Source organism: Nyctereutes procyonoides, unplaced genomic scaffold, assembly GCF_905146905.1.
Source record: "Nyctereutes procyonoides isolate TBG_1078 unplaced genomic scaffold, NYPRO_anot_genome, whole genome shotgun sequence".
Lineage (NCBI taxonomy): Eukaryota > Metazoa > Chordata > Mammalia > Carnivora > Canidae > Nyctereutes > Nyctereutes procyonoides.
In genome coordinates, this window is record NW_026575049.1 from 55,853,143 (window position 1) to 55,867,089 (window position 13,947).

General features: G+C 49.5%; 1 protein-coding gene across 1 annotated transcript; it reads right to left on the minus strand.

Moving 5' to 3' along the window:
* Nucleotides 1-6,926: 6,926 nt before the first annotated feature.
* On the minus strand, nucleotides 6,927-11,366 carry GPR75 (G protein-coupled receptor 75). The gene is given in 2 exon segments (XM_055329308.1): nucleotides 6,927-10,136; nucleotides 10,139-11,366. Coding segments are annotated over 2 exon segments (1,545 nt in total). The 5' UTR covers nucleotides 11,120-11,366; the 3' UTR covers nucleotides 6,927-9,572.
* Nucleotides 11,367-13,947: the final 2,581 nt, after the last annotated feature.

Sequence of the window (13,947 nt, forward strand, 5' to 3'; positions counted from 1 at the left end):
AGCCACAGTGACAGAAATCGTTTGTTGGAAAAGCTTTTGTCAACCACCTCCAAGAGAGTGTTTCGCTCCAAAAAAACCCAGTTGTGAACAATCTTCAGTCATTGCTCCTTGAATCTCAGATGATAGGCAACCCCAAACTCTGCTTTTATAATAATAAAAGCTGCCACTTCCTGCACATTGGTTAAATATTCCAGCACTATGCTAAACACTTCAGATACCTTGTGATCACAATCCTATCTTTAACTCACAGATAAGGAAAATGAGGCTCAAAGAATGGAACTAAACTGCACGTGGTTGAGCCAGCTTTGGAATCAATTCAGATTGTGGAAGCCATGTTTGTAAAGGATATTTTATAGGGCTTTCTAGTCACAGAACCAGCTTTGCCCTTTGAACCTCTCTGTGCCATCACCTCCCACCTAAGGAATATCCCAAAGAGCTCAGCAAAATGCTAAGCAAAATGCTTGATTTTTGTCTTAGTAACATATGGTACTTGTTTTCTTTCATACGGTTGTGTGTTTTTTGTTTTTTGTTTAAATCATGGAACACCACTAACTTCTCTTTAAGCTAATGCGACTCAAAATCTAGCAAATGAAAACTCACTGGTGGGACGCCTAGGTGGCTCAGTGGTTGAGCATCTGCCTTTGTTCAGGGTGTGATCCCGAGTCCTGGGATCGAGTCCCACATTAGGCTCCCCTTGAGGAGCCTCCTTCTTCCTCTGCCTGTGTCTCTACCTCTTTCTCTGTATCTCTCATGAATAAATAAAATCTTTAAAAAAAAAAAAAGAAAGAAAAAGAAAACTCACTGGTAAAATTAAAGTGTCACCTTGGGAATTCTGGCTTGGTTAAATGTCATCAAAACTTCCCTTCTCAGGGATCCCTGGGTGGCTCAGGGGTTTAGCACCTGCCTTTGGCCCAGGGCATGATCCTGGAGTCCCGGGATGGAGTCCCATGTCAGGCTCCCTGCATGGAGCCTGCTTTTCCCTCTGCCTGTGTCTCTGCCTCTCTCTCTCTCTCTCTGTGTATGTCTCTCATGAATAAATAAATAAAATCTTAAAAAAAAAAATCCCTTCTCTGATAATCATTTGGTGTTGGTAAACGATGCAGCTGCACTGGAAATTTGTCTAGAACTAGGTTGTATTTATTATGTAAATGATAAAATTCCTTCATCTTTTACTTATTGGTAAAGAATATATCTTATTTTCTTTCTCAGATCCTTCTCCTCAGACCTTGCATAACAGTGACACTCAACAAATATTTGCTGAATGAATGAATGAACCCTCATCCTCTCTTACCCACACTTATAAAACCTTCCCCAACTACAATTCTGAAGACTTTCCTACCAGCTCTTACTTTTTGAGTGTTTGGTACTTTGAAGAAAACAAGATTTTCCTCAGTTTTAAATTGGTTGGTAAAGAAAGGGAGAATTAATTACTTGTCTCATTTGTATTCCTTCTCAGTCAAATGCTGCACCACTCCCTAACAAGAAGACAGTGCCTGTGTCTCTTTTTCCCCCACTTGTGGGCCATGATTGGAATAAAGTCCCTGTTCTCTCAGGTCAAGAAAAGAATTGAATTTTCCACCTCCAACTCCATAAACTAAAAACATCCCAGTTCCAAGGTACTCTGAATTCCTCAAAGAAAGTGTCTAAATTACGATTCTCTGTGAAGAACACAATTCCCAGTCATATCTTTCCTCATTGTAATAAAAATTTTTTTAAGACTTATTTGTTACAGAGCACGTGAAAGAGAGCAGGAGCAGGGCAAAGGGAGAGGGAGAAGCAGACTCCCCACCTAGCAGATAGCCCGGATGATGCAATGTGGGGCTGGGGCCTGGGACTGCAGGATCATGACCTGAGCAGAAGGCAGATGCTTAACCAACTGAGTCACCCAGGCCCCCCTCCCCATTGCAATATTAATAAAATCAGTTCTTACCATTTCTTTGACATATGTTGTTGCTAAAGCCAAACAAACGAGCAAGAAGCTTTCATAAGCTCTTGCTAATGTCAGATACAAAATACGACGTAAGCGTTGACCCAGATTATGGAATTTACCCTAGTGCCACAGCCCCAGAAGACAGGCATAAAGCACTCTTTGTAAATTGCTCCACTTTTTAAGGTCTATCTGAACAAGCTGCACTTTGCAGAACACCAGGCTTTGCATGAAAATCAAGATTCCCACACTGGGAGTCAGATGAAAGATCTCCCACTCATGAGCATGCTACGAGCCAGCTAGGGGTTCAAGAACGTGTCAGAAGGGCAAACATTCACCTAAATGGAACTCAGAAACAAACTGAACTTCTCTTGGCACCAGCTAAGTGTATTCATGGAGAAGCAAAATTACCTGGTTACTGGAGTAGAGGAGGGGAAAATTCACTGATTTGTCCATAAGCAACAAAGTGATATTTTTACTTTGGTAAAATTAATCTAAAAGCCATTCGGCTTAGAGAGATTGCCTGTTAACTGTCTCTTCATGGAAAACAGAATTTCACTGAATCTGTGACTTTTTTCAAATTGCCATATGCTTTATTTTTTTTTAAGATTTTATCTATTTATTCATGAGAGACTGAGAGAGAGGCAGAGACACAGGCAGAGGGAGAAGCAGGCTCCCTGTGGGGAGCCCGACGTGGGACTTGATCCCAGCACCCCAGGATCACAGCCTGGGCCCAAGGCAAGCACTAAACCACTGAGCCACCCAGGCGTCCCTGCCATGCACTTTAAAGTAATTAGTATTCTCCTTTCTCTCCCCCCAAGACCCAGGTACCCCTTCACTCTGTTAACTTCTCTGCGGCTGCTGAAGAGTTTCCTTTCATCTTCCGTTTCCTCAGGCTGCGTCAGGAGCCAAAGAGGTCCAGCGAGAATGAATGCAGGTTGTCTGGCAGCACCTGGGTGGCCAGGGTGGCCCCTGGGAGAAGACACCTTTAGAGCTGATTCCCTGCGTCAACAGTCAGAAATCCTGAATCCAGATCCATGTCCCCTTTCATCAGAGTCCTGCTGATAACCACCCTGGGGACGTAGAGAGCGATACAAAAAACCACAAATGTGGGGAGGCTAAGCCAGCCAGCCAGGTAGAGGTTAGGGTTGAGATCACTTCCAGGCTTCAGCCATTCGCTCATTTATTATTTGATTCATTCATTATACATAACTGTTATGGACAGAATTGTGTCCCCCCAGAATTCATATTTGAAGCCCTAACCCCCAATGGTACTCTATTTGGAGATAAGGCTTTTAAGGAGGTAATTAAGGGCAAATGAGGTCATAAGGGTGAGGCTCTAATCTGAAAAGAATGGTGTCCACATAAGAAGAGGAGGAGACACCCCAAGAGCCCCCCACCCCCAACTCTCTCTCCTCCTTGCCCCACCCCCTCTCTTCCCCTGCATGCACAGAGAAAGGCCCTGTGAGGACACAATGAGAAGGTGACCTTCTACAAGCCAGGGAAAGAGGAACAAAACTGAGGCATGTGATAAGGGGCAGAAAGCCTGTTGTATCCCCATCAGGCAGGGAACAACTGAAAGCAAATGGGGACAGAGAGGAAACCAAGGGCCAGATCATTAGGACCATGCCAGTCGTGGCAAAGATTTCAGATTTTGGGACGTCTGGGTGGCTCAGCGGTTGAGCTCTTGCCTTTGGTTCCGTGTGATCCTAGTCCTGGAATTAAGTCCCACATCGGGCTCCCTGCATGGAGCCTGCTTCTCCCTCTGCCTGTGTCTCTGCCTCTCTCTCTGTGTCTCTTATGAATAAATAGATAAATAAAATATTAAAAAGAAAAAGGACTTCAGATTTTGTTCTAAGTGGAATGGAGAGCCACTGGAAGGTTTTCACAGGAGAGTGGCAAATATGATTTACCTGAAACATGTCCCAAGTTACAAAGCAGGGAGACAACAGGAGACAGACTGGAAGCTGGGAGATGGTTACGAGGCGGGTTTCACACCCCAGGGTGAGAAATGATGGGGAACACGGGCTAGAGGGCACGGAGATGAAGAGGTGAGTAGTGGGAGTCAGAGTTTATTTTCAAGATAATTCTTGTCCCAACAAATTGGATGTGATGTGCAAGAGAGTCCAGGACAACAAGCGGAGCTGTGGGACTGTGTAATTGCCATGCCATTTCCTGAGACGATAAAACAGCAGGAGGCCCAAGTTTGGTAGGGAGTGGGGTTGAAATCAAGAGTTCAGTTTTGCACATGCTAAAATTTGCGATGCCTATTAGACATCCAAGTGGAGACGGTGAACGGGCAATTGGATAGACCAGCATGGAGTTCAGGGAGAGCTCAGGACTAGTGATGCAAAATTGAGTGCCATTGGCATGTAAATGGTACGGAAGCCAGGAGATGGAAAATCATCAGAATGACCTTTGCAGATCCACCTTTAGGGGTGCGGGGAGGGGATAGGGACGATTTTCCTATCTTTCTGCTTTCCCTTCTTCAGCCTCTCAAAGATGACCCCATCTGGCTTCAAGCTGTCATTGTCTTTGCTCCTACCGGTGACTCTGGCTCTCCTGCCTCCGTCACATTGGGCCAGGGGCACCTGGCCCGCAGAGTGCAGCTTGCTGCTTCGTGTTCTAGCCCCAGTCCAGGCCTGGCCTGGCCTCTCGAATCTGATGGAGACGAGCCCTTTCCAGCAGCCTGCCTGCCAGCCTCCCATAGGCCTGGGATCTCCACTGACTCTTGGCCTCCTTTCAACTCCAGTAGAACAGTGGAGTGAGTTTCTCTGCGGGACCTTGAGCTTCTCTCGTTAATGGAAAACAACTGCTTTTGGTGGATACAGGAGAAAACACAGGTCTTCCTGGGAGTTAAAAATCTCCCCAGGTATACATTGCCCTGAACTGTGAATGAACTGTGAATGTGAGGGTGGCTTGGAAAGGGAAGATTCCAGACCCCGGCCTGGCTAGATTATGGAGAATTCTTTAAGAAGGACCTATAATCACAAGTCAGATCTGGAGAGGAACCAGAAGAAGTGCTTCTGGTGGCCTAGAGTAGAAATCTTCGAACTGGGGTATGAATAACTTGAAAATGAAAAAGGGAGGTTTAGGGGATCCCTGGGTGGTTCAGTGATTTAATGCCTGCCTTCAGCCAGGGCGTGATCCTGGAGACCTGGGATCGAGTCCCACATCAGGTTCCCTGCATGGAGCCTGCTTCTCCCTCTGCCTGTGTCTCTGCCTGTGTGTGTCTCATGAATAAATAAATAAAATCTTAAAAAAAAAAAAAAGGAGGTTTACAGATGCTCATTTTCAGGACCCTACAACTGAGCTGTTGAAGAAGGCTTCTATGTCAGGGCACCTGGCTGGCTCAGTCGGTTGATCTTGGGGTTGTGAGTTCGAGTTCCACGATGGGTATAGAGATTAAAATCTTTAAAAAGAAAAAAAAGAAGGCTTTTGTGCCTTAACTCTGCAGGATCTCATGCTGCTTTTTCTTCACCACTACCCCTCTGTTAGTGTCCCCTTCCTGATCTATAAAAGAATTCCCACATGGAATCTTAGGAGGGCATTGCTCCTGGACGTAGAGTTGCTAACCAAGAAACTACTCAAAATATTAGTTTCAAAGAAGGATCTTTACGTTATCTATCGCAGGACTGTAATTTTGAGTTTTCCCTCATCTTATACACACCGTCTCTATCACCAATTCTAGGATACGCATTTTTGCTTTTGGCTTTTAGCTCAAAGGAGGCGAAGGTGCAACTGTCTTCGGTCACCCTGAATCTGGGTTCATCCAAACCCAGCAGCCTCCACCATGCTGCCTAGGTTTGGCCCCAGTGAGATCAAAGTCATACATCTGTGGGGAAGTTGGTGGCACATCTACCAAAACAGGTCCTGTGGGTCTGTCTCCAAAAACGGTTGGTGATGACATCACCAAGGGAAACGGTGATTGGGAGGGTGTGAGGATTACAGTGAAACCGACCATTCAGAACAGACAGGCCCGGAATGACGTGGTACCTTCTGCCCCTAATTATCAAAGCCCTCAAGGAACCACCAAGAGAGAGAAGCAGGAAAACATTAAGCACAATGGAAATACCACTTTTGATGAGATAACCAACATTGCCCAACATATGCAGCACTGATCTTGAGCCAGAGAACTCTCTGGAACCAATAAAGAGATCCTGAGGGGGCGCCTTGGTGGCTCAGTCGGTTAAGCATCTATTTTGGCTCAGATCATGATCTCAGGGTCCTAGGATCTGGCTACCTGCTCAGCGGGGAGTTAGCTTCTCTCTCTGCCCCTCCCCCCCCAGCTCTTGCATATGCTCACTCGTGCTCTCGCTAATAAATAAATAAATAATAAAAATTAAAAATAGGGCAGCCCCAGTGGCCCAGGGGTTTAGCGTCACCTTTGGCCCAGGGTATAATCCTGGAGACCTGGGATCAAGTCTCACATTGGGTTCCCTGCATGGAGCCTGCCCCCTGCCTTCCCCCACCCCCCAGCCCCGTGTCTGTCATGAATAAATAAATAAAATATTTACAAATAAATAAATAAAAACAAAGAGCTCCTGGGGACTCAGGCCGCCTGACTGGCTCACTTGGTAGACCATAAGACTATGGATCTCGAGATTGTGGGTTGGAGCCCCACATTGGGCATAGAACTTACTTTAAAAACAATTAAAACAGGGCAGCCCGGGTGGCTCAGCAGTTTAGCACCACCTTCAGCCCAGGGCGTGATCCTGGAGACCTGGGATGGAGTCCCACGTCGGGCTCCCTGCGTGGAGCCTGCTTCTCCCTCTGCCTGTGTCTCTGCGTCTCTCTCTCTCTCTCTGTGTCTTTCGTGAATAAATAAAATCTTTAAACAAATAAATAAATAAAATTAAAACAAAACCCATGATTATTTCATCTCTTAAAGAAGAGAATGCTGAGGGCCAACACATTGTTATCTACGGTGCAATAATCATCACTACTTTCCACTGATGGTTTTCAAATGACTGGGCAGGAAAGTCATAGCACTGCAATCTGATGTTCAGAAATGTTAGGGTTTTTATTTTCCAAACATTATTTTAAAAGAACATTAAAAGCATCAGAAATACAAATCTGGCCTAAAGGTCAACATCAGAACAATTATAAAATGTTTGAAATACATCACATACTTTGCATCACAGTAAAGCATCAAGAGAACTAATTAATATACCCTGCTAATAATTAGTCACATTCAACTGAATTCTCATTATTTTTAGTTCTCAGTTTAGCCCTTATAGAGAAGTTATATGTACCTATCCATATCTCCCTCTATGGATAGACATATATAACTTATGAAGAGATAAGTTACATTTATCTCCGTAACTCCACATAGATGTAGAGATAGATGTGGAGGAGGGCTAAGAATCTAGCCCAACATGTATTTCATGCAAGTTAAATCAGTAATTTCTCGATGAGCACAAAGAGACTGAGTACCTCATATGCGCATGCTTCCTTTTCTTTATACTGTAACTTTTACCTCCCAAAGATGGATCGGGTCGTCCCTAACTCAAAAAGTCGTACAAGAAACCTGTCAGCTTAAATTTTACAAGTAAAAATTACTTTTAAAAAATCTTTTATTGAATCACACTGGAAATGCCTAGCCAAAAACGAGAAACACACCTTAAAAAGTATGAAGTATCCTCTTGGCTTATTGGAATAAAGAGCCAGCTCTAAATTTTGACAAAGGTCTAACCCCTAATTAGGATTATCTTCAAACGATCTTGGGAGAGGATATTAGATTTCGTAGTTCTTTGTTAAAAAGGGGTAATATACTAACCTATCTCGTGGCAGTGGTAATAAATGAAGACAGTGTCGTATTAAAAATATAAAAGCATAATTGAAATAGGTTATAGTGACTTCCAAAAATAGCATCCAAATACAAACAAGAACAAATGTGACAGAGGGGGTGTTTTCTCTTGCGCTATAAAATTTAATAGCAAAAATAAAGGAAGAAAAGGAGAGAAGGAAGGGAAGGAAAAATTCCTAAAAGGTGAATTTAAAAAGAAAAGAAAAGCCGTATCTCACACGGAAACCTAGAAACAAAACGGCTGGTCAGCGCTGGAAGGGGGGCGTTGGGCGAGGCTGTGCAGAGCTCCGGCTGCCTTCTCCGCACCTCGGGGCACTCTTGTACGTCGGAACAGCCTGGAGAGGGCGCTATGCGTCCATACCTTTATCCAGAACCACACAGTTCCTTCCAGCCTGCAGCAACAGTTCTCCAATAGGACCATTCCTAAGACAGGTTTTGGATCTTGATGCCCATCTTGAGCCTAACAGCTGTAGTTCCAAAGCTGTGGCAAGTTCAAAAGCTAACAGTATAATGAAAATATCTTTACATAAAAAATGTGAATTTACGGTTGTTATGCTAGGAATCACAGAGTCCATCGTAAAATTAGTTCCAGGTAAAGAACTCCTTCTTCTAGTTTTCCTTATTGCCCATTACCAAGACTAATGGGAGAGGAATCACACAATTATTTTGAGAACGGATCACCTCAAGAATGTTTTTGTTACCATAGTGATATTTAAACAAAGACCAAAAAAAAATCATTTTTAAATAGTGACTTGGAAACTCTTTGTCAGGTTGTTAACGAGCCATCCTTGCACAGAAGCGACGCGTAGATGGAAATCCTCTCGATCTCATTCTTTTTTTTTTTTTTTTTTTTTTTTTCCGATCTCATTCTTAACACCTTCTTAGGCAATAATGAAGATCATCTGACACGCAACAGCAGTCCTGACTGCGACCCACGTCACCAGGCCCTGGCGCAGAGGCCCCCGTTAGTGCCTCTGCTCCCAGAAATCACATTCCTCCACTACAGGAACAGTCCTTGGGTAGTAAGCTCATTCCAAAATAGAATAATTCATTTTTAGCAAGCAGAAACATACTTCTTTAAAGAAACAAAAACAAAAAAAACTATACAGCTAGTCGATTCACACAAAAGAATGAGGTCTCGAATAAGAAACGGGAGCGATCATACTACTTGGACTGTCTGCCGAAAGCAAAGTACCTAGTGCCTGTGTGTCTTGGGTCAAGGGTAACCACAGAGAAAACATTTCTCATTTTCCGCTTTGACACTGCGGTAGGTCTTCAAGTAAACCCGCTACCAGAGAGGGTGCACTGGAACAACAATACCCTCTCCACGCTTCAGAGGGTCAAAATTCAGAGTTCGATTCATTTAAAAAGAAAAAAAAAAAAAAAAAAGAGTCCGTCTCGGTGAAGATCATACCTTCCCACGGTTAAAAAAAAAAAAAAAAAATCCAGCTCCCGTGTCCTTCGAGGACCCCGAACACCGACGCCTACGCGCACAGGGGTTCGTGCCCCCCGTAGCTCAGCGCGAGCATCCCCGGCATCTGGTGAGAAGCTTAGTACCGAGGCGGGGGCGCGGCGCGGGGTGACCGTCCACTCGTGTAACCCCTTCGCCAGGATCTTCCGAGCCTGGGGGGCCGCAAGGCAAATGCACAGAAGCTACGGATCCTGCAGACTCCTGCAGACGTCGGAGGATCCGAAGGGCCTGCGGTTGGGCTGACCGGGGCGGCGGGGGACGGGGGCGCAGAGCGGCCACGGAGGGCGCGGGTGCCCGCAGCAGCAGCAGCAGCAGCAGCAGCAGCAGCAGCAGCAGCGCCTCCCGCCGCGGCGTGGGCCCGGGCGCTACACCGAGGGCACCGGGATGGGCCCCGCCGCGCCGGGGCCTCGCAGCAGGTCGCCGGCCGCGCGCGGACGCCTGGCGCCGCAGGGCGCGGCCAGGCCGGGGCAGCGCGGGGCCCGCGGGGCGCCGTCCCCCCGCGGCGGGCTGCTGTTGTAGATGCTGTAGTAGGGCTCCAGGCGCGTGTCGGCCGGGGTCGAGCTGCTCGGGCCGCCGGGCCGCCCCGCCGAGGCCCGGGGGCTCACCGCGCTGTCCTTGGACTGGCTGGGCCCGCACGCCTGGTCCACGAACTTCTTCTGCGGCTTCGGGGACAGCACGTAGGCCGAGTTGGTCTCGTGGTGGGACGACTTGTTCCGGTTGATTTCCAGGTTCCCCTTCCCGACGGCGCGGAGCCGGGTCCTCTGCCGGCAGCCGCAGGCGCCCAGGCCGCCGCCCCGCAGGCACCCGAGCACCTTCCGCCTCAGGCCCGCGCTGCCGCGGGAGTAGATGAAGGGGTTCAGCCCCGACTTGAGGAACAGCAGGGCGAAGCCCAGCAGCTCCAGCTGGTGGAGGCCGCGGCCGCCGCCGCCGCCGCCGCCGCCGCCGCCGCCGGCCCGCGGGACAGCGCCCCCCGCGCCAGCGCCGCGCCCAGGGGCACGCAGCACAGCAGGGCCGACAGCACGATGACCACGCAGGTGAGCACGGCCTTGGAGTCCTTGGCCGCGGCCAGGTTGACGGCGGGCGCGGGCGGCCCGGGGCGGCGGGCGGCGGGCGCGGGCGGCCGGGGGCAGCCCTGGTGCCGGTAGAGCGCGGGCTCGGCCCCCCGCCGCCCCGGGCCGCCCGCGAAGGGCGGCGGCCGCGAAGCCTCCGCCGCGGCCGCCGGGGGGCGCCGCCGGGCCCGCGCGTTCCTGCGCAGCGTCTGCGCGATCAGGATGTAGGACACGGCCACGACCGCCACGCAGGAGCTGAAGTCCACGGCGTAGAGCGACGGCGCGGCCGCGCCCTCCGCCGCCGGCAGGCCCGACAGGGGGAGGCACAGCTGGGCCTTGCTGGCCCGCAGGGCGCCCAGGGCGGCCAGCGTGAAGCTGCTGGCCCAGAGCAGCGCGGCGAGCAGCGCGGCGCCGGGCACCGAGGCGGGGCGGCTGGGCTGCCGGCCCAGCACCATGCGCAGCCGGTGCAGCGCGATCGCCGCCACCGTCTTCAGGGACATGATGACGAAGCCCGAGCTGGTGGCGTGGAAGGCGAAGCAGAAGGCGTCCGGGAGGCCCCGCGCCGAGCGGAAGAGCGCGAAGGCGAACATGGGCGCCGTCACCCCGCAGATGAACAGGTCGCAGAAGGACAGGTTCAGGACCATGAAGTCGAAGTTGGTCCGGAACTTCCGGAAGGCCGGGTCGAAGGAGGACAGGAAGACGACGAGGTTGCCGTAGGACCCCAGGCAGAAGGCGAGCGCCAGGAGCAGCGTGCAGGTGACCAGGGTGGCCGTGTGGACGAGGTCCTGGGGGCCCCCCTGGGGGCGGGGCCCGCGCAGCAGGGTGCCGTTGGGAGCCTGGTCCAGGGGCTCCGAGTCGTTCATCTTCGGAGAGCGGCGCCGGCCGCTGCGGCTCGGCCGGGCTCGGGGTCAGGGCCCCGGCTCAGGGCCCCGGCTCAGGGTCCCGGCTCAGGGTCCCGGCTCACGGCCCCGGCTCACGGCCCCGGCTCACGGCCCCGGCTCACGGCCCCGGCTCACGGCCCGGCGGGGGGCACGCACGAAGGCCTGCGCGGAGAAGGCACACCCGACACACAGACACAGCAGTTAATGCACAAAGCGGAGCCAGCTCATGGTGGTGGTTTATTATTATTATTATTATTTTTTTTTTTTTTTTTTTTTGCAAAAGTACTCAATTTTTTTTTTTTTTTTTTTTTTTTTTTTTAGCTCCGGCCCCAGGCCTTCTCGACTGGAAGCCCAACAGGGGACGAGACACAAACACCTCAAAATGCGCCCCCTCCGGCTAATTCCAGGTTCCGTGGGCAGCCCGGGTGGCGCAGCGCTTTAGCGCCACCTTCCGCCCACGGCGTGATCCTGGGGACCCGGGATCGAGTCCCGCGTCAGGCTCCCCGCACGGAGCCTGCTTCTCCCTCCGCCTGTGTCTCTCTGCCCCTCTCTCTGTCTCTCATGAATAAATTAATAAAATCTTTTTTAAAAAATAATAATTCCAGGTTCCGCGGCACAGTGGTTTTCCAAATGGTTTAAGCATCACCTGGAGAGGGAGTGTAAAAAAAAGAGAAAAAAAAGGCAGATTCCTGGGTCTCCCCCCCCCCCCCCTCTCCCAGGGGTTTCTGATTGAAGGGAATGCAAATGTTCCTTTCAGGAGCACTCTGGGGTGGCTAGCTGGAGATCCGAAGATATAACCTGTCCCCCAAGGAGATCACGATCTACTCGCAGTCTAATGTCATGAATCAGGGGGCAGCAGGGCGCTGTGGAAGTGAGAGAAGGGGAACCTAGTCCAGCCTGGGCTGGAGGCCCAGGGAGGCTGAGGGGAGTGGTGGTGAGGGGGAGCTAGTTGCGGGGGGGGCCAGGGCAGGGCCTGCGGAGGACAGGCGGGGAGGGCCACCTTGAGTAGGGCTTACTGCTTACGCTTCAGATGCAAGCCCAAGGCGGGAGGCATCTGGGTGGCTTCAGCTCAGGTCATGATCTCGGGTTCCTGGGGTGGAGCCCCACATCCGGTTTCCAGAGTCTGCTTCTGCTTCTCCCTCCGCCCCTCCCCTTGCTCGTGCTTGTTCTCTCTCTCAAACAAATACATAAAAATCTTCAAAAAAAAAAAAAAAAAAGACAGAAGCCAGAGGGTATAGCTGACTATACTGTGACCCCTTTTAGAACAAATCACTAACCTATTTCTTTCCCTAGGAACAAGACTTTATTTTCCATTATTTATAATTTCTTCTCCCTGCCTGTAATACCTTGGCCAACTCCCTACCTTCCTTTGGCAGAAAAAACAAGAAACTTTGCGCAGGACTACACCTGAAAGGAAAAAAATGAACGTGCTGACAGGTGTCAATTATATTGGAGATTTACAAGGTGCCAAGCACCCGCCTGTAGACTCTAAAGTGCTGTACAAAGGTGAGTTATTATTATTCCAACAGCAATATCGTCATGATGAAGCAGGAGGCGTCCATTCACTCAGTTTACACTGATCATGTGCACACGCCTGCCAGCTCTATGCTAGGTGCTGTGGGTAGAAAGAGGAGGAAGACCTACCCTCTTCTTTAAAAGAATAACTTCTTTTCCTTCTTGCTCTTTATTTCCTTAAATTTCTCTTTTCAGTGAGATTTAAAGTACACTCACAAATCTTCTGTTGTTCCAAATCCCCAAGCCCTGTGTGGCCTGGTGCCCACTCTGCTCTGAAAGATGCTTCCTGTGGGACAGCTTAAAATGGTTCCTTGGAGACGCTGCAATGCTCTTGACAACTCAAAGGTTTTGCTTTCATTCAGCCTTTTAGGAACAAGCAATGGCACCAGGGAGGTCCAGGAGTGATGTGCCAAATATTTAACCACCAGCTCCAACTGGGTCCCAGAGGCCTCCAGCTGTGCCAGGGGTTAACCCTTCAGATGCTGGATCATGGGGCACAGAGGAAGAGGGAACCAGGCCGATGAAGGATTACTAGGCGCTCTGAGCAGCAGCCATGAAGCACCTGATCCAGAAGTCCCTCAGCATTCAGGAGCAGGTATGGCTAATGTCAGTGAGTATCAGTCGAATTTCAGTCCTCGGAAAGCCCATATACCTAATGCATATTCTTCATGAAGGAAGAAGATGGCCTCTTTTTTTATTCTCAATTGTCAAATAGTGCAGATCACAACAATATGATGAATTTCTGCACTGGCAAGGGAGACCAGCCTTATAGAAGTTCTGTGAGAGGAAAAATATAAATCTTGACCTCTTGTCTCTTGATTAGAATAAAAAAAATAAGGGACACCTGGGTGGCTCAGTGGTTGAGCATCTGCCTTTGGCTCAGGGCATGATCTCACAGTCTTGGGATCGAGTCCCACTCTGGGCTCCCTGCATGGAGCCTGCTTCTCCCACTGCCTGGGTCTCTGCCTGCCTCTCTCTCTGTGTCTCTCATGAATGAATAGATAAAATCTTTAAAAAAAGAATCAAAATAATAATGGATAGCTTACTGTTTTCACTTAAAGGCCATGTGCCTGTTTCTGAACCGTTTTTGATAGCTACGTAATAAAAAAAGATAACCTTTTACTGTTGTTGTTTTTTTTCATGGTTAGCTGGGGGATTGGAATTAGCTGATGAAAAGAGAAGTAGCCAAGAGAACTCAATTTGAGAAGGCAGGAAGGCAGAGAGGTGATGCTGTTGTTTCTAGCAAATCCCTTGCCCTAGAAGTTTCCTCTTTGGAAGCAGGGACATGAACAGGG